This window comes from Chaetodon trifascialis, chromosome 10 (assembly GCF_039877785.1).
Source record: "Chaetodon trifascialis isolate fChaTrf1 chromosome 10, fChaTrf1.hap1, whole genome shotgun sequence".
NCBI classification, from domain to species: Eukaryota; Metazoa; Chordata; class Actinopteri; order Chaetodontiformes; family Chaetodontidae; genus Chaetodon; species Chaetodon trifascialis.
This window is the reverse complement of record NC_092065.1, coordinates 2,943,738-2,971,182: the sequence shown is the minus strand read 5'-3', so window position 1 is coordinate 2,971,182 and position 27,445 is coordinate 2,943,738. Positions and strand designations below refer to the sequence as shown.

The 27,445-nt window shown below is 43.0% G+C and overlaps 1 protein-coding gene across 1 annotated transcript in view; it reads right to left on the bottom strand.

Moving 5' to 3' along the window:
• Positions 1-7,017: 7,017 nt before the first annotated feature.
• The window catches only part of kif21a (kinesin family member 21A), a 47,445-nt gene continuing 27,017 nt past the window's right edge, over positions 7,018-27,445 (bottom strand). The window contains exons 6-36 of the mRNA XM_070972720.1: positions 27,187-27,357; positions 26,731-26,846; positions 26,300-26,495; positions 26,016-26,205; positions 25,810-25,876; positions 25,253-25,456; positions 24,637-24,708; positions 23,620-23,707; positions 23,426-23,540; positions 22,341-22,529; positions 21,570-21,769; positions 21,065-21,172; positions 20,186-20,254; positions 19,900-20,045; positions 19,474-19,618; positions 19,136-19,330; positions 18,780-18,881; positions 18,379-18,544; positions 17,748-17,768; positions 16,940-16,997; positions 15,616-15,670; positions 15,315-15,517; positions 14,571-14,696; positions 12,377-12,451; positions 11,385-11,521; positions 10,728-10,902; positions 10,254-10,418; positions 9,444-9,561; positions 9,078-9,248; positions 8,448-8,647; positions 7,018-7,676 (exon numbers count right to left, since the gene is read on the bottom strand). Coding sequence (XP_070828821.1) covers positions 7,586-7,676; positions 8,448-8,647; positions 9,078-9,248; positions 9,444-9,561; positions 10,254-10,418; positions 10,728-10,902; positions 11,385-11,521; positions 12,377-12,451; positions 14,571-14,696; positions 15,315-15,517; positions 15,616-15,670; positions 16,940-16,997; positions 17,748-17,768; positions 18,379-18,544; positions 18,780-18,881; positions 19,136-19,330; positions 19,474-19,618; positions 19,900-20,045; positions 20,186-20,254; positions 21,065-21,172; positions 21,570-21,769; positions 22,341-22,529; positions 23,426-23,540; positions 23,620-23,707; positions 24,637-24,708; positions 25,253-25,456; positions 25,810-25,876; positions 26,016-26,205; positions 26,300-26,495; positions 26,731-26,846; positions 27,187-27,357 — 4,134 coding nt within the window. The 3' untranslated portion in view covers positions 7,018-7,585. The remainder of the gene's footprint in view (positions 7,677-8,447; positions 8,648-9,077; positions 9,249-9,443; positions 9,562-10,253; positions 10,419-10,727; positions 10,903-11,384; positions 11,522-12,376; positions 12,452-14,570; positions 14,697-15,314; positions 15,518-15,615; positions 15,671-16,939; positions 16,998-17,747; positions 17,769-18,378; positions 18,545-18,779; positions 18,882-19,135; positions 19,331-19,473; positions 19,619-19,899; positions 20,046-20,185; positions 20,255-21,064; positions 21,173-21,569; positions 21,770-22,340; positions 22,530-23,425; positions 23,541-23,619; positions 23,708-24,636; positions 24,709-25,252; positions 25,457-25,809; positions 25,877-26,015; positions 26,206-26,299; positions 26,496-26,730; positions 26,847-27,186; positions 27,358-27,445) is intronic.

The window sequence follows — 27,445 nt, the reverse complement described above, 5'->3', positions numbered from 1 at the left end:
ACAACCCGTAAGTTAGCACTGCTGCAGAGACATGCTGTGTTTGTCTGGGAACGTATCATCTCCTCTAGTCTGCGTCATGTATGTAAGCCTTGACATGCATCTCCTCCCTGTTTTGAGTGTTTTTGTCGCAGAGCTGAAACCACGATCCTTCTGCTTATTAGTATTTCACACGTCTCTCTGAATCACATTTTGGATGAAGGGACCAAGTGTCACTTCGAAAATTTCAGTGTAATTTTCTGGCTGAAATGATGTCACGCAGCCCTTCGTCTGTACCTGAGCGCAGCACCTGGCAGTTTATACGACATAAAAATGACCTCAAGATGATCTGACTCCCATCAAAGACGGGAGGCAAAATGAGGAAGAAACTATGAATTCATTTGGATTTGCTTTGTCTTTCAGACGTCTATCCAGGTAAAACACAGACAGGATGAGCCTCCAGACTGTTGGAAGCACCTTGCTCGTGAAAATCCAAATATCTGCTGATTGTGATTCATCGTGCCAGGAACGAACACAGTCAACGTTTGAGTGAGAAAACTCTCAGTTTCACACATCTAATGATTTGTTGCAGATTGCAATTGCTGACAAGCACTTTGTGTTCTGGATTAAGTCTGTGGAGCTTTTAAGAAAGTAAAGTTAATCATCCTTTTATTTGTGATTTAAAAAAAACAACCACAGCTGTATTGGCTTCATATGCAGAGACATTAGCATTTAGCTGAAGGCAGCTGCCTCACAGAGCTGAAGACTCTTGTTTCAGTTTGTTTGGCTCTGCTGGGAACTCACAGGATTATATGACGAGTGTAAATCATCCCAAACTTTATTCAGGACAAGTGCAGCATTAGCTTCATTCAGCAGCTGAGGGAGTGATCCAGATGAGGTGTGGAGTTTGATCATTCGAATAAGAAAGCGACTAATGATTTAGAGAAGTAACAAGCGAGCTTTATTGTTGAGGAGCTGCTTTATTACCTCTCATACTTCCTCCGAGGTAATTTTCTACTCCTCCCCGGCTTAAGTCTTTGGGAGTCTATATTAGCCATATCATTCATAATTTGAGGATCACACTTGATTAAGACAACGTTTAAAAACCCTTGAAAACTTTATTGCATATCACTTTTTAAGATTCATTCTTTAATACTGCATCTGAGGCTGGATTTGAACAAGTAGCTCGACTTTAATCAAAACATACATGCATGACTTGAATTTGGGTTTAATCCTCTAAATTGTAAAATGCTTTTTGCTTTAAGCTGCCAGTGTGTCAGAACTGACAGAATTGTATTATATTCATGCATCAGTGCCACAAATAGATTTCAAATTATCAGAGTGTGAAGCCGCTCTGACTGCTCCTAATTACTGTCTCCTCAATCTCCCTTTCTCTCAATTTGCCAGAGAGTCTCTTGCTGTGATGGATGCATAGAGTTTTTCTAAAATGTGTTAAACTCCTCAGCCCTGCAGGACCCGCTGCTGGATCCATTATTTCAAACTCGTGTTGTGCAGCTGAGCATTGTGCGAACCCCACTGTTCAAACTGTGCTTTAAACTCCAGTTAACTTTCCAGAGACACTGAATATATTGAGCTAAAAATGATCATTTGACTTGAAAATATGATATCGTGTTAATCTGCTGATTATTTCCTCAATCAAACAATGAAACGTTGTTGCATCACAGAAGGTGAAACCGTCAAATGCTTGTCCATTTTGCTTAAGAAAATGAATTAACCAAAGGATCAATAGTCAAAACTGATGCTGCTGCTACATTTTCTGATGATCTACTAATTGATCAATCAGCTTATCTTTGCAGCTCTGTCATATGTAGTGTCCCGTTAAGATCAGTTTATTTCTAATTTAAGGGGCAATTGAGGGATTAGGCATATTATTTTAGCATTTTCACCTTTGCAACTGGTGATAAAGCATGACTTAATGACATGTTTATTTGAGTCAAACCCAGTATTAGTGCTGATCGAATGTTCTCTGTGTGTGTAAAAATCACCTGGTGTGATCTGACATTATTCAGTAAAGGCTCTTTCAAACCTCGTTGTGCTGAATCAGATCTAAATGTCTCTCTGAGGGGAGAAGATCAGCTCAGCTACGAGCAGCAGGGCTGGAGTAAAAATGTGCACGTCTCTGCATCTTGTGAAACAGCTGGTTGTGCTGTTTTTAAATGAGGATTAATGGGTGTACATCAAAGAAAGAGGCTGCCTACCAATGAACATGTGTGATGTTTGGGAAAAGTCAGCAAGAGCTGCAGTAATGGCTTTGTTTAACAAGAAGGAGGTGAATGCATAACGGTGATAGCAGTGATTTAAAAGCTCTGCGTGGGGTTCAGAGCTGGTGTATGCATAAGTTTAAAGCACTTCTGAAGTCAGATTCAACCCATAATAACCTCACTGACTTACACACACACACACACACACACACACACACACACACACACACACACACACACACACACACACACACACACACACACACACACACACACACACACACACACTCAAATGCTGTTCACATCAGGTGGCCGGTGATTGGTGCTGTCTGTCAGACAGTCCTGCAGATTCATGATAACAGTCCCAGACGCCTCATAGATGCTCGTTAGGCATCTGAACGAAGTCTCTGTGTGCGTGTTTTCACTGAATGTGGCATCATCACACAAGTGTTCAACACTGTGGTGCATTAAAACACATCTGGCCTTCACATCTGTCCTTAGAGCCTGATCTGGATCAGCAGAACCTCCCCAAAAAACCCATAAACAGCTTTGTGATGTTATACAGTGAAGTGCAGTTTTGCAGCAACTTTTAAGTTCCATTAGTACTACAACTGGAGGAATACAACAATTCAGTATAATCAGGTTTTCTTTCAGTGGAACCATATCGTGTTGGTAAAGTGGTGGAAGATTACTCTGTTACTCAAAGTACCAGTACAACAGAGTAAAAATACTCCATTAGAAGGAATGTTCTGTACTCAAAATTTTACTCAAGTATTATCAGCAAAATGTACCTCAAAAGAAAAGGTTGTTGAAGTCGTCTGTGACAGATATATTATCACGACTTATTATATTATTATTTGTCTGTGAGCTACTTTTAAGGCCTTTATATACAGTTTGGTTTTCAGTCCGGTGGGTCGGGACCCTCCAAGGGGTCACAGGATAAAAACCAAAGCTCTGCAACACAAGTGTTTGTTTGTTTTTCTAAAGATACAATATTTCTGTCTAATGTCTAAAATGGAAACATTCAAGTAAAGTTGGCCGAGCTAAAAAAAAAAAAAGGTATTTAATTACTTGATGATGAACGTCGTACAGGAAACACAGTCGTACAGTTAGTGAAACGCCTCCCTGGTATCAGCTCCATGGAGCTAAAGTTTAGCTCACGTTAGCCACTGCTGCTGCTGAACAACCAAACTCTGGGTATGTTAAAGGTGTTTTTATCACCTCTGAATCTGAATTTCTATTTGACATAATTTGTTATTTCTTCGTTTAAACGTCAGAAAGTTTTGCTTCTAATGTGTTAAAAGTGGAGCACAGTTCATTAAACATTCATTTGATCATTTTATTCACATTTACATGTCTTTATGTGAATCAGTGCTGGTAAAATATTCTATTGTGTTATTGATTTCAGCCGTGTGGTCCGACTCTTAGTAAATGACCTCCCATATAAACCATATTAATTATGAACTGAATTTGGCCGGAAGGCAAGTTAATTACTGTGCAGGTGAAATATGGTGGACGACTGTGTTGCTGTATGTAATGACCTGCAGATGATAAGCAGCACAGTAGGAATGGTCAGGTCAGATTGATCAGAAGTGATCAATACTCATTCAAACACCAATCATTTCACATCATATTGAAAGTATCGGGTTTGTTTGTGAAAATGATCAGTTCAGAGGTCCCCTGATGGGAAACCATCCATCATGAAACAACCATAGGAACCAACATTTCACTGGAACGAGATTGCATGGAGGAGCGACTGAGAGGCTGCACATACAGTGAATAATCATATTTAGCAGTGGAAGGAGTATTCAGATCCTTTACTGAAGTAAAAGTACCAATACCACAGTGTGAAAATACTCCACGACAAGTAAGTCCTGCATTTGGATTAATGTTGCTGCTGTAGTTGTTTGAGGTATTTTTAACTCTTTTATACCGCTGACTCGTTTAATCTACAGCAATGTATCAAATCCTATAAGATCATCTTATGTTTGCAGTGTGGCGTCCTATGAGAGCCACGAATGTCCAAAATGTTTCATATGCTCAGAAAAACAGCCTGTTTTCAGCTTTGTGACGATGCAGCTAATGCAAGTGGGTTTTAAAGGTTTGTTTAGTTGAGTTTCCTTTATTTATTTAAAATGAGTTAACTGAATGAAGTGTAAAGTGTACAGTAACTACAGTAAGCTCACACATCTGCTTCCCTCCTCATTAGTTTGCCTGTGATGTGGTCAGAGGGCAAATCCTCCAGGCCACAGATTCTCAGGGGCCCCTACAGCTCCGTCCTCATTATGCCAGTAATAATACCACATTGTTGCTTAAATACAATGACAGCATAATAACGCCTATATCAGGTATGATGATGAAGATATCTAGATGGAGCAAATTCCTAAACAGATGTTTTTATCCGGCTGACTCAGTTAATCCGGGGATCGTCACTGGAGGAATGCCAACCATTCTGCAGTTTCCCCTCATTAGCCAAATGCCTAGAGTGTCAGTGAAAGTATTTTTTGACGTTGACAGCTCTGATGATTACTTACGCTGTACCCAGTCAGTCCTGTAGGTGCTGCTACTGCCACCATGTGGTCAGATTTCACCATCTCAACCATCTGAAAGCAGCACTGTTGGAGGTTGTGTGGGCAACATAAAAGCTAATAATTCTCACATCTTCTGCTCATGTGAACATTTCAGGTTATGATAGCCTCAGGAACAGCAACATCCTGAATGTCATGAAGATGAAACTACTGTTTGTTAGCAAAAAAAGAAGCAATGGCTTAACAAATGGAGCCTCCCAGATGCAAACAACGGATGAACATCCACTCACTGAAAGTGAGGAGTCACTCCTTTCTGGATGCAAATGTAACGACAGGATGGAGATCAAGAAAAGTACGTTCCACTGAGCTCCTAAGCTTTGTTGATTTTCTTGTATAACAATACTAAAAATTACTGTAACAAATAGAAAGAGACAATAAGGACTTTATTCTAAGGCTCCCATTTAGCATTTACTAGCAAACATTACTAGTGACTAATAAAGGCTTTCTGATTAAGTTATCATTTATACATATTCTTGCTACAGATGCTAAATAGGAGTTATCAAAACAGGACAAACATGAAACTACTTCTCTCAGATTTGTTTAAAAAAAAAAGAAAAAAAAAAGACACATTTAATGTAGATATTCGTGTAGTAACACGCTGCAGATGGTCACACTAATAAGTATAAATGACAGACAGAAGCAAGAAAAAAAAACCTCACACACAAAGAATTGGCTGTTTTTGACAGATGGCGTTTATTCTCACCAGGCATCTGACATTAGAATCGCTACAGAGTCCGCCATTTGAGAATGGCTACTAAAACTCCAGAGGGGGAACGCCCAGGATATGTGGAACAGGGACAGCATAACAAAACAAAGAAGTAGAAGAGGAAGAAGAAAAAAAAACTAACTGTAGGCCACTAAACATAACCTGCCACCTCCATGGAGGAGAAGCTCCGTCCAAAGCTTTAATACTGCTCAGTCTCAGTCCTGGTCCTCTCGGCTCTCATGTGAGACTGCGTTCACATCAGTGGTCCCACAAAACTAACATTCAGTCAGATTTTTTTTTAAAATACATTGTTTACATACATTAGATTATGTACTCCAATAATGACTACAACTGCTGTTTCACCGAACATTCAGAAGTGACAGCACACAATCGCGACAGACAGATCAGTTACACCAGGGAGTCCGTGAGGGTCTCCAGGAAGGCCCCACAGGGATCAGATCGACGGGGTTAAGCTCATGACACAGGCAGAGTTCGAAGGCCTCTCCTCTCCAGAAACTAAAAGATACTACTACACATATATACATAGACGTCGCTCAGTGTTGAGCGGATCTCGCCTGGAGTCCGTGACAGGAAACCCTCTTAGGGGGTCGAGAAAGGTGAGCACACGACGTAGCAGCAAGGGAGTTAGACGACAACTCAGTAGTGTAGGTTCAGTGAAAGCTAACTGTAGCATGTGACGTGTGAACATTCGTTTTCACATATGATGAAACATGGACGACGAGTGTAGAATATAAACGCTGAACCTGCTCACATTTAAGAAGGACTAAGTGTTTCTCAAAGACTAATTGTGTTGGTTTTCACCAGTGCTCGACAGTTAAAGGACCACTTCCACATTTTGGGAAATACAGGTATCTGCTCTGACAGTTAGACAAGCCGATGAACGCCAGCTACGAGCTAGTTATCTTACCTTAGCATAAAGACTGGAAGCAGAGGGAAACAGCTAGCCTGGCTCTCAAAAGGAAACAGAATCTGCCTAGCAGCACCTCCAAAGCTAATTAACCCACTGAATCTTGTCCATTTAATTCATAAAAAAGTGGAAAATTGGAGTTGGGAAAGGAAGTTACGAGCCTGACTGAGAGACAGTCCAGCACATGATCCTCTGCTAATGAACAAATTGTCATTTTACCCTTTAAAACAGATTAAACAAACAACATATAACATGTGAATGAGTTCTAGAGGTGCTGCTAGGCAGATTCTGTTGCTAGCTTTTCCCCATTTCCACTCTTAATGCTAAGCTATGCTAACCAGCTGCTGGCTGTAGCCTTATGTTAACAGACATATGCACCATCAAAATCACAACAATAAAGCACATAAGCGTTTTCCACAAAATGCTGAACTGTTCCTGTAAAGTGAGTTCTGTTCACGAGTGCAGTGCAGGACAGCAAAGACAACAAGTTTGCACAATTTTGGTCGCTGATCTTAAACAGCTGTAGAAAAGCAGGAGAGGGCAGTTAAGGGGAACGGTGATTTGTCTTTTCCACGTACAGTAAAGCCACTTCTGTTGTTTTGGGGGAAAAGGGGTGCGGGTACATTGGTTCTGCTTCGAGTGCAGAGAGACAATCTAAACAATCCCAAGAAACCGGAGAGGTGGGTTGTGAAGACCAGCTACCAACCCGTTAGCTCTGCCGCCTTTTCTCCTCTAACACTCAACTTCCTGTCTATTTTTCACTAATCTAACAAAGCCCATTGCTACCCTTTTCCTGCATGACGGTGTGTCTGCAGGTGCACTTTATCCTGACGCAGCAGATATTTTCTGTGTTTGTCTTGTTTAACTCTTAAATAAACATCTTGTGAGTACAAGCTCTCACCACCATCCACTGTAACGAATCATCTACAGTGCAAACGAGAAAAAGATGAGTTTTTGCTGCAAAGAGTCATTAACGATACGGTGAACTACAACTGATTAGCACGACCCTGTGAGCATACAGAGTGTAAGGTTACATGGCGTGGAAGGTGTGTGTCTCAGGAGTGAGCATTGGGCTTAAGAAGTAAGGGGTCAAAGTGCGGGGCAGCGTCATCAAAAGATGCCCTTAATGTCCTTCCAGAGTCCAAGCCTGTGGGCGGCGCCGTGTTCAGTTACTGGCCACCTCGTCCGCATTGTCAACCGCCTCTAAGGTGCTGTCCAGTCCACCGCGTGCACGCCAGATCTTCACAGTCCGGTCACTGCAAGACAGGAACGTGAAACGGTCAGAAAAAAAAAAGATGCAGGCAAGGTTGAAGTGCTGTCGGAGCAAACTGGAGTGACCATGTGACGATGACATGTGACCCAGTTTACAGCTATGGGTTCACATTTTTCTAAGTGGGTGGTGTGAAACTGGTCTGAGCCTCTGTGGGGTTCACAACAGTGTTCTCAGTTTGACAGACTCTCAGTTTGTGGGTTGTCATGCTGGTGGAGTTGAAGGACGTTGTGACAGCACAAGCACAGTCACTGTAGCCAAGACAATGTTGCTAATATAATGACATGCTCGCAAAATCAATTATAATAGCTCAGTTAAACAGAGCGTCTGGAAGCGCCTGCAGTGTCCAAGCCGGATTCTGCCTGAGACAAATTATACACAAACAGAAAATATGGTTCACTTCATTACTCATAATACTATGAGAAAACATTACACTCATATTTGATAATGGCTTTATAATCGTGGCTTTGTGTTGTGTAGAATATTCAGGTGCAGCATGTTTGTTCCGTCAGAGGATGAAAATGTGCATTATTTCAAACCAGTTTCCAAAAGCTTAAGTCTGTTATCGCTGCCAGACCCGTTCTCTTGTTTTAGAGACAATTAAATCAAATTTAGGACTGAATTAATAATCCATGTAATTACTTTTTGGCTCCGGCAGAAGTCAGACACTGTTAGCTCTCTCTGGGGGGGGTGCAGGTCAGCAAACTCTGTTCAGTGTTTTGAAGGAGTGTGTGTGTTCGGTTGGTGTGAGACTCACTCGGAGGCGGTGAACAGGTGGCTGCTGTTGGTGGAAATGCTGTTGATGGGGCTCTCATGACCCTTCAGCTCCCCCAGGGTCCCCAGCGTGTCCGTGTGCCACAGCTTGAGCACCCCTCCTCTGCAGCCGCTCAGCAGGGCCGGGGACCCGGGGACCACGCCCAGAGCGCAAACCCAGTCACGGTGGGCGTTCGGGACTTGCTGTTGGAGAGAACTGTGGGTTTTAATGTGCTGTTGTCGGACAGATAAACTAATTATGACGTGGCTGATGATGATTTGCACGACATCTTCTAACTTTACAAATAAACCAGGGAAGACAACTTCATCATCTGTGTCACATGGTTGCTAAGTTTTACTTGAGCTCATGACACTGCCAATGAATTCAGCTGCAGAAATCACTGCATGGAGCCAGGATGAAAAACAAATGAAAAGATTAGACTGAAAATGGACAATTTCTTGTCAGTATCAAGTTCGCATCTGACCCACAGATATAAAGAGATATACAGGCACTTTACTTTTCAATAAATTCCACTTTACTCAACCTTCAACCCTTAACTGTCCACCCAAACCTAAAGATTTGCTTGCGTCTTTGTAGCACTTTGACACAGCTTCCATCTCGCTCACACCGTACCTGCAGCAGGTCTTTGCGGTCCAGGTCCCACTTCTTGATGCCGTTGTCTCGGGAGCCACTAAACAAAATGTCCCCCTGGACCACCAGCGACTCGATCCCATCATAATGGGGAGGTTCAAAGTTGTGTGTCGGGCTGATGCTCCCCAGAGAGCCTTCAGTCACATCAAACAGCTGCAACAGATGTGACGCCGCATGTTAAAGGTACGTTACATTTGGCTTTTATTATGAAATCAGCCTTCACTGCCTTTCGAATGCTCCAGTCAGATCCATCATAATCACATGCCTGATATTTGGCTTCCAGAACAGGAAACATCACGCTAACCTCAGAATGTGCATGCAGCACATAAAGGATCAGTGCAAACACACCTTGATGTAATGGTCCTTGGACCCAGTGATAACCAGGTCTTGGTTGTTTCCAGATCGATCCACAGTGAGACACATGACTGGACCGAGGTGACCAGTAAGTTTCCCTGTGGAAGCAAATCTACATATAGGGAAAAAAATTATTATGGCTCATTACAACCACACAGCGGAGCATCAGGTCAAAAATGAAATAGATGAAACTAAACATTTACTCCTTATGTTACAGATCAACTTCATAAATAATGCACCCATGTTAAAAAGTCTCATGTGGTTATACAAAGTTTACTTCATCAAACCTGCCAGTTATGACCTGTTTTTTATTTTCTAAGAGGAACAAAGAGGCAATTCATCAACACGTATATGAGTGAGCTGTCAGTGATGGATGACAGCTCTGGATTGGCTACCTGTCGGGCCTCACACTGAATCTAATCTTTCAAGTGTGCAGCGGAAAGAAATCGGGCTTTGAATTAACTTGATGTGTGTTATGCATCTGAAAACTGAGCAGCCGCATCAGGACATATAACATGTTTCATATTTTAACAATATGTAACAGAGGTACTCCTTCCTTACAACAGGTCTCACATTTTCTTAGTTTCCTAATTTTCCAGCAACATTTAGCATCTTAGCATTAATGTCAAAGTACACTGGAGGCTAACAGGCATTTGACCTGATGGTGGCGGGATAATGATTGAATGTACAAAACTTCATGAAAATCCTTCCAAAAGTTAAGATATTTCACAAAAAAACACTAAAAATGCACCAAACATAACTCCACATGATCAACATGCCACATCACTATTTGGTCCCTCTCACCTTCTCAGATCCCAGACTCTGACCGAGTTTCCGGCGGCAGCATACAGAATTGTCCCATTGGGGTTGAGCGCGATCTGGTTGATCTGGTTCTCCCCTGCTGGGATGGTGACGGTCCGGCTGGTGTTTGACGCACAAACGTCCCCGACATTAACCTGACCAGAGGACCTGAAGACATGTGGATGAGACATGTGGGAGTCTGCATTAAGTAATTAGAGGTCTAGAAAAAGAGAGAAACTCCCACTGTGAGTGTGAAAGACTTTCAACAAGTTCTACCACATGTATAAGTGGAGAATACATGGAGAATAAGACCGTTAAGACACAAGTGCATTCCTTCAATTTTTAGATGCTTTTAATTTCACTTTCAGCAAACGGACTTCTCCATTGTTTCTTTAAGATCTTGTCATTTTGTCAATGCAGGAACTAAAGCAGAAGCACAGACTGCAGCAGGAAATCTTTTGACGCAGCCACACTCACGTTAGCGTTCGGATGCACTTGGCCGAGTCCCGGATGTCCCACACTTTGATGTAGGAGGTGGAGACGGTGAAGACCAAACTGGAGCTGTAACGGACTGACACAACGTTGTTGGGGTGACCGGCCAAGGACATTATCTCCTGACCCGTCACCAGATTCCACACCTTACAGGTCCGGTCTGCAGAAGGACACACAGTCTGTCATCTCCATCATTTATCACGTATTTAGAGCACTTCAAGGTCAACACTGACAAGAAATGTATCCTGCAGCGGGGCATACAACACACACGGTTCTCAATGATAAGAAAACCAAACACAGAAGTCAGAGAGAGCAGCTCCCTTATCAGGTAAACATGAGAAACTCTGTGGGGATAAATGGCCCCTTCACTCGAGCTGCCTGCCGGTATATTTACCTTCATTTACTACCATCACCATAAGAGTTCTACTGTATGTACCATGTCATTTTATTTCATCACCTCATTTATCCACACACTGTGCATATGACAATCTTAATTAATCCCTGTCAGGTTTTATTTGCGGTTATATAATAGCATAGCAGCATGTCAGAGTGCAGTAAATTACCAGCTCCCCAACAGGCAGACATGAGAGGAATACTGATGAGAGAGAGGTGAAGGGAAGATGGAGGATTGTGGGTATTAACCTTTGGATCCGGTGAAGAGAAGGTCGTCGGTGCAGTCGACGCAGAGAACGGCTTTACTGTGACCCTCCGCCACATGGACACACTGTAATGTTGCTGCACGGCTGCTCTTGGTGGCCGGCACGGGGTTAATGACGCCCCTGGAAAACACACATATCGCTATCAGTAAGTGAAGAAGGGACACAACGCTGTCTCCCAATCTGAGTGCAGCACAGACCTGAAACACACCCACACAACCAGACATGCACGGCATGCAGCCCTCGTGGCTGATTTGCACGATGCTGCAAACCAAAAATAGAAAGAGATGACAGAAACAGTCCAAAGAAAAATGAGGAGACAGCAGTGAAAAGAGTTATTGTGCTGAAGAAAAGAAAAACCAAGAATCCCAAAATATCCCTGCACCTTCAGGAGCTCCCTCTTTTCCAGCCCATAATTGACCGATCATTGGAAACGAGCAGTTGTGAGATCAACGGGGGCCACAAGACCGACAGAGACCCCCATCGACTGTTAATTGGCTGGTTGTGTGGACAAACTGGCATCTGACAGAGTTACTGTACAATCAGCCTCAGAGCAGCAGCGGGATGAGCCGATGGTGAGCCACAGATCCAGACGCCGATATTCAGGAGCTGAATGAATGAGCTTCAAACGGCCCGTTGTGTGCAGAAGAATGGGCTCACTGAAGTGGGAAAAGGCTAATGAAAAGGGATTACTGAGGCTTCAGGCTCAATAGCAGTAACAAGCTTAATGAGATGACACTGTTTGTGTTTATTGTAATTATCTATTGATCTCAGAAGGGATATCTAGTCTTGTTTTTAACCGTTCACGTCTCGTTAACCTTGTGGACGTTCAGGGAGGCTCTGGTCTCACTGCAACCACAGCCAAAGTCTGGAGATGTAGGTCATGAGAAAAGGGTGGAGTCCATACCACGTGCATCTGCAGATTCACACCAAAGGTGAAGTTTTATAACCACGTCAGAAAAAACTAAAAATTTGTACTTGGGTGGATCGGACAGGAGAGGGGAAACCGAACGGAGGAAGTGGCTGCAGGACAGGTGGAGGCATCCGTCCATCCTGTAGGGGAAGAGAGCATCCAGTGTTCCTGAGCCATGATGAGCTACTGCCTTTAACGCTTCCTATTCTTATCAACGTTTGCGCATAGAATAGTGATTGAAAGAAGAGTTATTACACAGCCGCAGTGACACCTAAGTCATCATATTTTGACGTGTTTTATAAAGCTCCTACATCCTGCATTTGTGAGCTGCCTGCAACGACATGCTGCACTGAAAAGCTGGTGTTTCATGGATTGAAATGGTTTACAGCTGCTCATTCTTAAATACCCGAATGCACCTATACAGACAAGCACCGAGAACATCTTTGCTCACAACTGCCTTATCATGCAGCGCCGCGACTGACTAATAAAAAATGAAGGAAACAAGCTGTGGATTGGTTTCAATACAGCTGAAATAAAAGGAGTATAATGGCTGCATGGACATCTTCAGTCTTATAGTATGCTGAAGTAATGTAAATTGAATGGGCCAAACAATACTACAAAATACCACTAGTATGGTCTCGAATGGACACTTGTAGGGTCCACTTTGTACTGATGTGAAAGATTTCTTAATTCAGAACTAAACTGCCTTGAAAAAGCTGGTAGTTTTATTCCAACGCTGCAACATTACACTCCAAAATCATAGCATGTTTGTAGTTCTATGGATCTACATGAGTCATTAACAGCAGACGTCTACTGTAACTTGCCAGATACAGCATGCTATCAATGCTCCTGCTCATCTTTAGCATCCCCAACTCTAATCTGACTCTGTGGCAGGTTGGTGTCAATTTTACTTATCTCTGGTTCTTACTTATCCTGCAGGATGTTTGCAGTACGCCCCTGATACCCTGTCATACGGCTAAATTCAGCAATGTGGTTACTGGGACGAGCGGCAGGGGAGAGAGGAAGTGATGGGCTGCTCCTCATGCTCCTGATGACTGGGCTGCCAATTAGGCTGCAGTATAATTAAAGTGTGTGCTAAGCTGTTTACACACCACTGGCAGGAGAGTGGGAGGACTACACGAGGACAGACGGGAGGCGCATATGCTGCATTCACGTTGTATGGGAGTAGGACAGCTTGACAGGAAAGTGTTCAGACTCATGTGAAGACATAGAGAAGACATGGCTGTGAGGTTTACTAGATTGTCGAGCCCGTGGCTTTACAACTTGTCCAACATACAACACTCGTTTTCCTCGGACGCTTCACTCTCCTGTTTTGGAAGCTTTTTCACTCTAATAAAGAAATAAACAATGTGCAAAAAATAGTCAAAGTATCTTCTATCAACTAAAGGCAAGCTGCCGTGAGGCCGTAATGCAATCACACCAGATAAGAACACTGTTGGATGGATGAACAATGAGGAGACTACTTCACTATCCTTCAAAAAATGTCACATCTAGCCTGAGGGTGGTGCATTCATATGACATGAATGCAGCAGAACTCGTATATTAGCCTCATGCACTCATACTGACTGCTCACACGTGTTGGAGTGCAAAGTGAATGTAAGGTATCTCATTTCAACATGGCAAACAGCTGATGTGCACAAAGCTCATAGGTAAAAACCTGTGCGCAGGCCATGCCAGGAAAAGCTTAAAATAACTCAAATACTAAGATTTAACTAAGACGTGCTTGTATCTTTACCGCTAATATAAGTGATCTACTGTGTTCCAGTCCTGTGTACTTTGAGACAGGACGACAGGGACTAGAAAGGTTTTTAAAAGGGAAATACAGCAACAGCTCACACAGCACATTCTTCCATCTCAGTCTCACAAGAATTTGCAGATAAGACAAAGAAAAGGGATGGACAGTGATTTCCTCAGTGAGCAAAATGCTTATCATAAGTAGATCAGCAGCAGAGCGACTGATTAGCAAGTTGAACACTGAATTTGAGTTGAAAAGAAAAGATCTCCATTATGGCTCGGTAAAGAGACATAATATCCAAGTTAGGTAGGAACAATGTGACTTTAAATTCAGCATAGAACTTGGCAGGTCAAAGGTTATCACACCAAGTGCAGAGCATTTTCAGATTTAGCTGAGATCACATGCTTCTCCAAAGCAGGAAACCAAGAGTATTAGTATAGTTGAAGTGAAGTTATTTCACTTTTTTCGGCTTTGCAGCCACAGTGTCGGCAACAAGCTCTTACTGTTTAATCTCCTTGACCTTTGCCCTGTCGGCTGCTGCTTGTGCCTTGTCATAGGTCTTCCTGCGAGATAGCGGGGAAGGCTCCGGAGCTCGTTTTTCCACCCCTGACGGAGTTCTGGAGCCACAACTGATTGTTCAGTTTCATACAGTTACCACAAAACAACACAAAGAACAACGATAAAACAACAGAAGGATGTGAAACCAACATAAAATAATGGCATCAATGGAGAGATGAGCATGCAGTACACACAGAAACACAGTTACCTGATCTTTAAAGTCCCAAAACAGTGGTGGTTCTCTGCCAAGCTCATGTTTAACTATTATGTTGATTTGGTGCTATGCTAAAAAATAATCCCATTTCTTTATTTGCTGTCAGCCGAGGCTCCTGCTCAATGTGCACTTGCAGTAGGTCTGAAGCATGGCCTTTCTCGAGCCAGATAAAGAGGTCTAGTTAGTATTCTTGCCTTCAGTGTGTAACTAAGCTGCAATGAGGAATTAGAAAGGTGCTTTTTGCAGGGGGCGATAATAAACAAGCCATACAAATGTTAATACAGGCTCCTCTGTACATGCTTTTACCTCAAAGGATTCATCAGCTGGAGGACAGTATGGCCATTTGATGGAAGGATGCTCATGAATAATGCGAAACAAAATTAAACACAGCAGAGGATGCAGCAGCGACATCAAACATGCAGGAAGGAAGGAAGTAATTATTTTGTTAGCTAAAGAGTGCCGGGCCTGGACTTACATGCTGCCCATTTTAGAGGAAAAGCCGGGGGAGAGAGCTGCGTAGTCCCTGACTGATGAGCCTGACGAGTCCACGTCTCCTCCCCCGTCTGGTGTTTCGGCTAACGGCAGCATTGGACTGGAGAAGTCTGCAGTGGGTGCGTCGGGGGCCGAGTCACTGTTTGCGTACAGCAACTCCATCTGTGTGGTGGTCCTCCTACGAGCCTGTGCCACACAGGTAAGTGGAAATTAATACAGGAGGTGGCTGGGGAAACGCTGCAAGTCTTCAGAGAATGAGGCATAAACACAGTCAACACCAATACCTTATTTCTTGTTTTGGTGTCTCCGCAGAGTTTCATGAGGTCTGAAGCCAAGGTGCTGGAGGGAATATAGGAGTTTTACATGAGAGTATTAAGAAACTTAACAGACACTATCACAAAACAGACACAGTCTAATTAAAATTCATCCAATCAACTTTGCGCTCGGCGGTTGTGGTGCTGCTGCTGCGCTACATCAAGTGTGAAGTTGTTTGGATGAGCGAAAGCTGCAAGCAGCAACACCGGAGGCCGTTCAAACAGGCACTGCACTAGTAAGTCATGATATAAGATGACATTACAACAATATAAATTAGTGCTGTCAAAAATATCGCGTTATTAAGGCGTTAACGCAAATCAATTTTAACGGCGTCATTTTTTTAATCGCGCGATTAACATTCTTTGTGACCTAGTGAACTTGTAGTTTTTTCTAAGCTGTGGCCACTGCTAGTAACGTTGCAAAAACTACAGGATACGATTGTAAACCGGAAACAAAACAATAGACATGCCCCATGCATGTTTTGGTCTCGCCTGCTCGCTAGCTGAAAAAGCGTAGGTGGATGTCAAGCGCGAAACGCCGAAATGGATGCAAACAAGATTCTGAATAGAAAGTTTAGTTTCAAAAAGTTGCCGGATGGGTCGACTGGCAAGACCAAAGTTTGGAAAGAGGCACATGGATACCGCAACTAAAAACAAGCTTACTGCAGCCATAGCCAAGTAATGTTCATTCTCTCTGGAGAGAAATAAGAGGCTGCGTTGATCAGCCTCTGGTGAATAAACAGAAGAGCATCACAGTCTGACTGCTTGTATGTTCAGAGGAAACTTGAGAAAGGAAAGTTTAAGCCATGGTTTAACTGCTCTATAGCCTGAGTCCTAGTTTACAATGATGTGCACTTCACATGTTGTTGAAGGGGCTTTTTTGTAACCAAGTATTTATTTTTTTGTCATCTGTTAATTGACAGTGTTAAATTGTGTGAGATTGGATTCATTCAAATGTGAATGGCTGCTCAAAGTGAGAATGTTAGTGAGAAATAAAAACTACACGTTGTTGTTTTCAATAAAAACATTTGCATAAAGCAAGCCTATCCACTTTTCCATGTTGATAACAGTATTAAAATGATAATTAATGGGACATTTAGAATAGATAAAAATGTGCGATTAATTTGCGATTAATCGCAAGTTGACTATGACATTTAGGCGATTATTCGTGATTAAATATTTAATCGATTGACAGCATTAATATAAATATAACATAAAAACAAAGTACATGAAAAATAATCTAACATGACATACAGTCAACCATAACATAACAGGACACATAAAATAGACTTACTTTCCCTCTGCAGAAGGGCTCTGTGCAGACTCATCACTGCTGCTATCGTCCCCATTTTCTGTCAAACGAGATCAGCAAATGATAGCAGAGTTGAGAGAAAACCCTATGGGTTCTTCTGACTCTCTAAAATGGTTCTTAGCAAATGCATCATGCCTACCAATGCACAATTTATCCTTTTTCTTACTTTCACTGAAAGGAGGAGCAATTTCTTGACTTCATTTTAAATAGCTGCGCAAAATGGATGTAGAAAGGATGGACGAGTGAAGCAGATGGGGGGGCGATGTCAGCGCAGCGCCATGCTGTTTTTTCGCAAACAGACACGTGGTCCCCCACTGACCTCAACGGGATCGGGTGGATTAAAAAAGGTGAGAGGTCAGAGAGCGGTCAGGTGGGGAGGGTTATCAAGAAAGATGTGTGGGAGAGTTGGGGCAGAGGTAAAAGGCCCGATAAGAGACAACAAGGTGGAGGAGTGTGAGGAATCATTAGTCCGTTGCTCCCGATGGGGTCAGCTGACCTACAGAGTCCGACAGAACTAAAACATCCAGTTTGTATGGTTCCTGTGGAAGGGTCCGGGGTTAGCAGGGTGCTAAAGCATGGAGGCTGTAGCACATGGTGAACTAGGAGGAGGAGGTCAAGTGTATCCAGATGAGGGGGAGGGAAGGGAGAGGTCAGCAGACAGATGGAGAAAAGCCTGGTTGCATTGCACCTCATGCACCTGTTCATGTTATGTTTCATTAGTTTTCAGAGTGCAAAGGGAAGGAACCATGCATTCATAACACAGAGAAGAGGCTAATGTGGTTTCACTTACCAGCCGGGAAGTTACCTAGCTCTGTAAAAACATAAGAAAACAAAAAAAGAAAACGTGGGGGAACAGAAAAAAGGCAATGCACAAATCAAAAACAGCCCCCTGAAATTCTAAGAAAACAAACGAAAGAAAATAAAGTGCAGCTACTGTAAACAGAGCATCCTCCTGAACACAAGCTGGCACAAATACATTTACTGCACAAAAACGTGTAGAATTAGAATATTTTGTTACTGTAAAATCATCTATAAAATGCAAACATTTTTTGGAATTTGCATTATAGTAATATGATCTTCATACCAGACTCTAGCAGTGGACCCTATGTACCAATAATTAGGCCAGCTTCTGTTCAGCAGAAGGCAACAGGCAAGAGCATGTCAAAAGGCCCAATCATGCAACTGACCAGCAACCCAGTCCACTTCCTGAAAGGCCCAATGCTTTGTAACAGACATGTGCAAAGACAAAGGCAAATTTATATTTTTCATAACACTTCTCATCATCATTGTAGAATACAATCTGAACCCCACTTTTATGAGATTAATGACACTAGCAGGAGGTGGGCTGGGTTAAATCGGGGGTCTGGTCGGTGTTTTGGGTCCTCATCCCCACTCCCCACCTCGATGAATGCCGCCGTTACCTTGCAGCGCGTTACCCAGCAGTGCATCCAGCTCCGGGTTGAACTCGGCCTTCTCCTTCAGCATGTGGAATAGCAGCTGGTTCTGGGTGGCGCTGGTGATCTCCGTCTGCTTCAGCCTGCCCTCCATCACCTTCACCTGGGACTCCCTCTGGGCTGCCTGAAGACCCTGAAGAGGTCAGACCGCAGACATACTGTTCACTCAACCTCAAATTCACACCCACATATTACCAATAACTGCATATGTAACAGTCTTATATAGTATCTCTAACTGATGCATTTTTCTGGTTTTGCTGGAATGTTGCAAAGATCCAAAAAACTTTTCTTCTACATAAAATAAATATTACTTTATTGGCTAAAATGTAGTGAGACCAGAACACGAACACCGTGATTCGGGCTGGTACCTTGTTGATAGCCACCGACATGAAGTGATCCAAGAGAAAACGAGCTTCTGTCAGGGTGCAGGAACCAACCACAGCAGAGACGTCCACGGTGTCGCCTTCCTCCTGGAAAAAAAACCCTGAATTTATTCATAAAACTTTCCCTTTTCCTATTGGTTAGCAACTCTGTTTCTCAGTGAATCCCTGCTAACACATTTCATCACATAGATGTTGGCCGATTCGGAGCTCCACCTTTAAGAGGCTCAGAGTTGAAAAGTAGTTGGTAATAAAATAAATCTCATTTAAGTTCTTCATTTATTTTCTTTCATTTCAGCAACTGTCAAACATATCTTTGATATCCAGCATTTAGACTGTCACACCTTGGTTTCCTCCATCTGCATGATGTTGGCTTGACACTCTGCGATGCTGTCATTAATGTAGTCAATGTTGGCTGTCAACGCATCCACTTCCTCGTTTAGGGGAAGCATTGCCTTCTCTGCGTCTGGCCCCTCCTTGACGAGCCGGTCCCTCTTCCTGATGACTTTCTCTTTTCGCTTGGTCAGCTCCTCCCTTTGCTATGACACACAAACATAATGATTTGTAGTAAAATCTACAAAACTTTTAACAGTTATTTCTAAATGTGTACACGGTAAATGTTGAAGTAAAGGAAAATGAAAACATTACAAAAGTATCAGTAGCGGTACTGCTGCGGCTTTACCTTGAGGAGGCGATTCATGTCAGCCTCCATGTTGGAGATGGTCATCCTCTGCATGATGACGTCAGAGATCCGTCTCTCCAGAGACTGCCATTTATTGCGTGCGACTCTGGTGGAGTAAACCCCGACTGTGCGCCTGTAGGAAGACCTGCACACACGACATCAGTCCAAAGCGTGACTGATGATTCATCTTTAAAGCATATTCAGGGATGATGTGAATGAGTTCGTAAACAGAGCTGGTTAACAAGGAGTCAGGGCTGATTCCTGATGCAGAATTATGTCTTAAAATCCAACATAATGATAGTAAAACAGCCATGTGCAAAGAGGGATTTATGTTCCATCTGAAGGATTCAGAGGATTTAGCAGCTTTCCTTACTTCCCTCTCTGCAAACATTAATGTGCACTGAACACACTTGAACACGGACTCACCGAGTGCCATTGGGAGCAGCGTTGCCAGAGGAGTACATGCGTCCAGATGGAGGTCTATGGGGGGAGTCCTGGATCGGTTCTGGGAGATTGACCTTCCTGATGACCTTTCCTGAGGTAGGTCTGGCTTGCCTCCTGAGAGCAGTCACCTGACACACATTGCAAAAATAAAAGTGAACAATAAAAGTGAACACTGAAAGCGTACCACACGCACTTCTGCATCCATAATGTATCACAAGTTTTTCTGCACCCATAATGTAGCTAGACATCTCTCACTGCTGCTGCTCACCTCCTCAGTCTTTCTCCTCAGAATTAGCTCCTGCTGCCTTTTCTGAGCCTCCAGTAGCTTCAGTTGATGCTGTAACACAGTTAAAGTAACAATGAACTTATGATACTAAAACTCATGGAACAATAGTGCATTCATGATGTATTTTATTAGTCATCCCAAATAGTAGTTCTGAGGAACAAAACTCCTTTGTCGAGGTCAGAATTTCTTTGTATCCAAAGAAATTGGATACAAAGAAAAAAGAACTGTGTATGACATTCAAGTCAGTGGCAACTCCACCAGAGTAAAAACCAGAGTAAAAACAAATATACTTGTTTTTAGTCTACTTTAATGATAAGCGTGGCTTCTTTGAGACTACATATTTTTTATCCATCCATCCATTATCTATACCGCCTATCCCTTTCGGGGTTGCGGGGGCTGGAGCCTATCCCATCTTCAACATGCGAGAGGAGGGGTACACCCTGAACCGGTCGCCAGCCGATTGCAGGGCAACATGCAAAGACAGACAACCATTCACACTCACACTCACACCTACGGACAATTTAGAGTCATCAATTAACCTAATGAGCATGTTTTTGGTCTGTGGGAGGAAGCCGGAGAGCCCAGAGAGAACCCACACATGCACGGGAAGAACATGCAAACTTCACACAGAAAGGCCCCGCCTGGGGATCGAACCGGTGACCTTCTTGCTGTGAGGCACGCGCACTACCTGCTTGCGCCACCGTGCCGCCCCATATTTATTATTTGTTTTGAAAATCTTAAAAATTTGCCTTTTGCTGAAGAGCAGAGTTTTGCAGCGTAGGGGTTCCTTATAGTTGACTATTCGACGTAATTACAGCTAACTGAAACAAAGGACGATGAAGATGAGTGACAAACTCTAACCTCTTGCTTGCGCTGGTCTTTCTTTAAGGATGCAATTTCTCGGTTTCGGCGAGACTCGTTCATCCTGTTCTTCTCCTGCTGCTCCTTCATCTGCTTCATGAGACGGACCTGGAACAATCACATCACAATATCCATATTATATACACACAAATATCGAGACAGTAAGTTTAGATTTGGACATAAAGGTTCTCATAAGATTTGAGAAATCTTCTGGATTAATGGAGCTTTGAAATGCTGCCTGTTGACTGCTGTCTGTGGAAAACACAAGAAGCAAATTGAGTAAATTATGTGCACTTCCATCAGCTGATCAAGCTGGACTGCTTGTTTCTGATGCCCTCTTAACTTAAGTTATAAGAGCTATCTCAGCTGTTTGAGGAAGCAAATCCTTCCAAGTACACTTAACATATTCGACAGGAAAAATCGGCATCAAAAGAAAACACAGCAGTCTGACAGACCTCACATTTCATCCAAAAGCCTCACAGACATCTACTGTACCCAATCATACCTTGGTCTTCTTCATTTCCACTACGTCCATCTGAAGCTTCTTCAGCTGCTTCTCGTACTGTGATTGGTTCTTCAGCAGGCGGGCGTGCTCCTTCTGAGCTGAGTGGAGCTTCTGAAGCTCCTTGTTCATTACGCTCAGCTTCTTCTCATACTCCACCTTGATCTTGCGAGCTTTGTCCTCTGTGCCACTTTCTACTGAACCTGAAAGTACGCAACATGGAAATCATGAAAAACTGATCACATCCATGCATGAAAAGGCAGTAAAAATGTTTGATCACTTTGACATGTGACACTCACACTGGGTTGCACATACAGACACATTGTATGGTTTGTACAGTCATAAACGCTGATCTTCAGCTATCAAAAAGCCTCTTTTGTGTTGTGTTTTTTTTCCCCCAGATAAGCTTAAACCTCCTCTGAGCTTTTAAAATCTGCATCAGACAACTTTGATCCATTAGTGCTGATAAACATAAATGTAACTGTCATCATCAGGCTGCTGGCAGAGAACATGAACAACATGACTTTAAAAGATTCTCTGAAGTACTTAAAGACAATGATTTTTTCATTACTGAAGAACAAAAAGGAAGATATAAATTCTTCTAAGCAAGAACTTAAATAAACTCTGCTTTAAGACTGAAATAAACTGATGAAAGGGCACCGAAACTAAAAGCCAAATTCAGTTTTATCCAAACAGCCTGACCATGAGTGGACACATGACGTGCTTTATATTAGTACAAAGCGGCGATACAAGGCTCTGGTGTCCTTGTCTTACTCATGTTCTGGAGGACACGGTCTCTCTCCAGCTGGGTGTCCCTGATCTTGCACTGCAGCATCATCAGCTTCTGCTCGTACTGCTGTTTGAGTGTGTGCAGGCGCCGCTGGCTGTTCTCCAGCTCATCGATCAGCTTCTGCTTGATGGCAATCTCGCAGGTGATGTTGGCCAAATCAGCCTGGAAGTTCTCTGTTGGACACACACGAGCAGATTAAGTGTTCACAGTGATTTCATGGCCACAAATCGACAGTTTTATTCAACATTTGGCAAGCAGTCTATTTCAATTAGTTGTCATTTCAATAATGTGGCTTCAGCCGTTGGCCATTTCTCCCATTATTGCTCGCCTCAGCACATTTAATTGTTGAGTTTGGAACAAGTTGATTTAAGTTTATAAACACCTCATTGCTTGTAAAAAATTCATTGCTTTACTTTCACCCATCACTATGATTCTTTCCTTCCCTAATGTGTTTCTGGGTTTCAGTGTCATTGTGCTCCTCAGCAGAGCGGCAGCGGTGATAGAGCGACAGACTACTATGGTTGGCACTTGAAAAACATCTGCATCATACGTCTTCATTTTGTAGTATTTTATAAAAGATAGTACAGTATCAGTGTTACGATAAGAAGACAGGCTGCGTCCTGATGGCTCACATGTTTAATCTGTGAGTAAATATAACAGCCACAGTCATCGCTGCTTATTTGGCAGATAGAAGTGTTGAAATTATCACTGTACACATAGGCGTGAACGTCCCCAGCCAGCGCTGTACATTACAAGTACATTTACTCGAGTACTGTGATGACAGAAAGTCTTTTCTTTACATGCTACTGTCTTCTTCTACTTGATTACATTTGACAACTTTAGTCACTTTACCTGTAAACATGATGTTTATCCAACAGTACATACATGCAAAAACATTTAATTTGAGCATTTTTATTAGGAGCTTTACTGAAGTGAATGATCTGAGTTCTTTCTCAGCTTCATGTGATACTGGTTGGTTTGTGTAAAACTGATTCATCAATGATTGAACAGCTCCCTCTTGTGGACAATCAGCAGCACTGTCAGAGAGACCAGATGCCATTCCTCATACCTTTCTCATCCGACTCCGAGTCAGAATCATCCGAGCTCTCCTCCACATCCATCTCCTCTTCTTCCTCCTCCTCCTCTTCTTCTCCTTCCTCATGGTCGCTGCCTTCCTGGACCTCCTAAAAGATACAATTCCAATAATTTAACATCTGAAGTTGCTCGGACCGACTTAGTGTAAAGATGAAACATCAGTCGTACCATCTCTGCGTCCTCGATGGCACGCTCCATCATCTCCTTCTCTGTGCCCTTCTCTTGGTCGTTGTCAGGAACTTCTTCCTTGTTGGCACTGAAATATTGAGACAAGGTTAAGAATCAAAGTCATCATTTATCCTCTGTGACTGTGCCATCAATGTTTCACCTCCACAGGTACTGTAACACACATGTTAACAAGAGGCATATTGCTAATAAAACATCTGCAGGTAATAAAGCCATTGTTTTATTTCTATCAAGGAATTCCACTGTCTTTTTAGCAAACAAGCTTCTGATGGTAGCATGAAAGCTCTAACTGTGAGGGACTTAATCTACTGTGATATATTTGTAGACATGATTTTTATGAGAAAATGATTTGTTTACATGTGAGCTATGAAGCTGAACACAGAGATGATGCTGCTCCGTTTTCAAAAGCTCGTTTGAGGAAAAGACAGTGTATCTTCATGTTTAAACAAAGGGAGGGAGGCGTCTCATTAGAGTCTGAACAAAACCAACGAAAGAGGGGAAAAAAACATGGAGGGAATATGCAGCAAAACAAAATTATTTGAACTCCATGAAACAGACCTGTTGGATAAACATTTTATCCAAATGCGGAGGGTTAGCAGTGTTTAGGTGGTGTTTCACATAAATGAAACAGGATACATATTCTGCCTGTGTGCTCAACCTTAAGGCACTTTCAATGCATTTTAGGAAGTTTTAAACTTACAGTACTGAATATCTGGATGGAAAAATGAATTAAATTAAATAATTTTGAGGATGCAAGAGAAAGCAGGGGTGTAGCGTGATGAGTCAGTGAATGAGCTCAGGGGTTCACACAGGAGGTCTGAACAGAGATTATTATAAAGTAAAGAAACATGTTTTATGGAGGGGAAGTGCTTCTATGGTAGCGAGCCTCATCTCGGTGGGGATATACCTGCCCAAAATGAACAAAAACTCAAATAAAATGCTGAATTAGGGGAAGCAAAGGACGGGGATGGCAACAGGAGGGTGGGAGCTCTGACAAACCTGGCGTCCTCAACCTCTTCCACCACCTCCTCCCTTTCCTCCCTCTCTCTGTCCTCCAACAGCTGCTGGAGTCTTCAGGGAGGGGTGAAGGGTCAAACGAGAGAAGGAAGAAAGAGATGAATGAAGGAGGGAAGAATGGAGGGAAGAATGGTCAGAGAAAGCTCTGCACTGAAAATCCCACCTTTTCTCTCCCTCAAAGAGCCCCAAAGCGACTCTGACCATTTTCAAGCTGGAGCCTCGGATCAGTATTGGTCAAGATTATTTACTTTATCAGCACCAGAATAATGTCCCAATATTAATCTACATTACGTACATTAATTCTTTTTGTAATTAATTGCTTCATGTATATAAGAATTCAATAAAAGAGCACATAAATTATTTAGCTGCACAAATAATGACTTTAATGTCCACAAGCCTTTAAATATGCATGTTCTAATGTGCAGAACTGCTATTAAAATGCATAACAAGTCAAAATGACATCTGGGTGAAGCATTCAGGGACAAAATAAGTGCAAATCCAGTTTGAAACGTACTCAGATGGATGCACACGTGCAACAACATGGCCAGTCAAAAACAGCCAATCCCAGATCAAAGCATGTCTGCAACAGTCCTGTTACCTCTTCTTTTTCTTTTTCTCTCGTTTCTTCAGTTTCTCCAGGTCTTTCTTGGCCATTTCGATGATGTCGGAGGTCTCCTTCTCAGGGGCCAGCGCTGTGGAGGAGAAGGAGCCGGGTCCTCCGTAGAACGACTGACGGGTGGAAGCACGAGACAGATTCTTCCTCAGATGCTCATTCACAGCTTCGCTCTCCAGGAGTTTGGCTCTGAGGTGAAATATAGGGACACAAGCAGAAGAAATAAAAGTACTGTATGACTCAGGGTTTAAAATACACCATGTGTGGTAACTTCTTGTGTTATTATGTGGAGCAGATCTTAAGGAGTAACCCGAAAGAAAATGTAAAAAGATGGTGAGCCGTGGCTTGAAGTGACATCCACTCGTCACAGTCTGACATCCATCAGCAGATCATTATCATATAACAAAGTACAATAATGTTTTGTATTCACACACTAATGCAAAAAAACTGCACAGATTATTCTAAAGAATTATTATTACATTGAAGAATAAGTAATTGGGTATTGGGGCCCACTGGGCTTTTCTCCAGTCACAGTTGTTTACCTGAGGTCTTCGATCTCTTTGATGTAGCTCTGAATCATGTTTCCAATTTCCTCAGTTCCACCTTCACCTGGAAGAGAACAAACACCGTTTCAGAGGATGGAGATGAAGAATGAGCAACGAGCTGAATCGAGCTCTTTACATGGAGACAAAAGATTGAAGAAATGATAACAAAACGATCTGGTGGATGATTTGCAGGTGCGACCCACCTGCCCTGGTGAGGGCCTGGTTGGCCTGGTCGCTGAGCAGCTGGGTGAGTCGCGCCCGCTGGGCATCGATGGTCTCTTGCATGGCCTTCACTCTCACCCTCAGGTTGCTGTTCTCCGTCTGCAACATGGAGTTCTCATGGAACATGTCGCTGAAGCTCTCCACGCCGTCCTCGCCTGCCATGCGTTTACCCTGCAGGGGTACAGAGGACAGCTTGTCACCCTCTAGAAATCTTCCCTGGTTATCTGATTTTCTGATCGCACTCACCACCCTATGACCTCCTTACCGTCTTGTACTCCATCAGCTCCATCTGCAGTCGAGCGATCTCAGTCCTCAGAGAGCTGATCTGCTGGCTGGCCTTGTCCTGGTTCACCATCACCTTGTTCTTGATGTTGCGGGCTCGGTTGGCGTACTTCAACGTGTTCAACGTCTCCATGAAGTCGCGGTCAGACGGGCTGATGCAGGCGATCATCACTGTTTGGCTGAGATGAGACGGAGGCGCATATTTATTAATGCTTCATCCAGCTGCACATTTCTGACTAAGAATGATGTGCATTTTGATAAATGTGTACACCACTGTGTTTCATTCAGGAGGTTTTGGGATTAAATTTATATTTTCCTTTGATTGAGAGAAGTTTAGTTTGCTGATTTGATAATCCAAGAAGCTGACTAACAAGGAAATGATCCTTGAGGAAAAAATCAGTTCAGTCCACCAACCTGTTTCCTCCTAATGAGTCCTGCAGAAGTCGGGTGAGTTTGGAGTCTCTGTAAGGCACATGTGAGGACCGCTTGCTTCGGTCACCCAAAGCACTGATTACATTCCCCAGAGCGAGCTGCAGCGACAGAGAGGGGAGCAACAAGGAGGAAAATATTTCAAGGTGATGCAGCTGCTTAATATGTAAAAAAGGTGTTGACTGAGCTCTAAACTGAGGCCTGTGCATGTTGTTGGGTAGAGTGCTCATGTTAAAGATTTTTATTCAGTAAATCATATCATTCATAGCTTTAACCCTAAAATGTTTACATGTTTGCACTGCACTGCACTGCACAGCACAGTGCAGATGGTCCTTTATTGAATCCTGCCACTAGATGGCAGTCAAACCCCAGTATATTAGAGGTTCTGGCTGAGTGACTTTTCAAATCATGCTGGAGTGACTCAGACAGGGAGAAGCTCACCAGCCCACAGTTGATGGAGATGCCTTCTTTGGCCCGGTCCCCCGTAGCTCCGGTTCTCTTGAGCCTCTCAGAACCGGCCAGGTCCACAAAGTGAAATTTGGCTGTCAGCGTCTCGTACTCATCCATTTCGGAGTTTCCGTTGGAGACTCTGTTATCAGTCTCATTTTCTTGCTGAGAGACAATGACAGACAGAAACACTATTACTTAGCACTGTGCCACCCTGGCAGTATCCTTGTCATTTTCAAATGATATTGAGTCT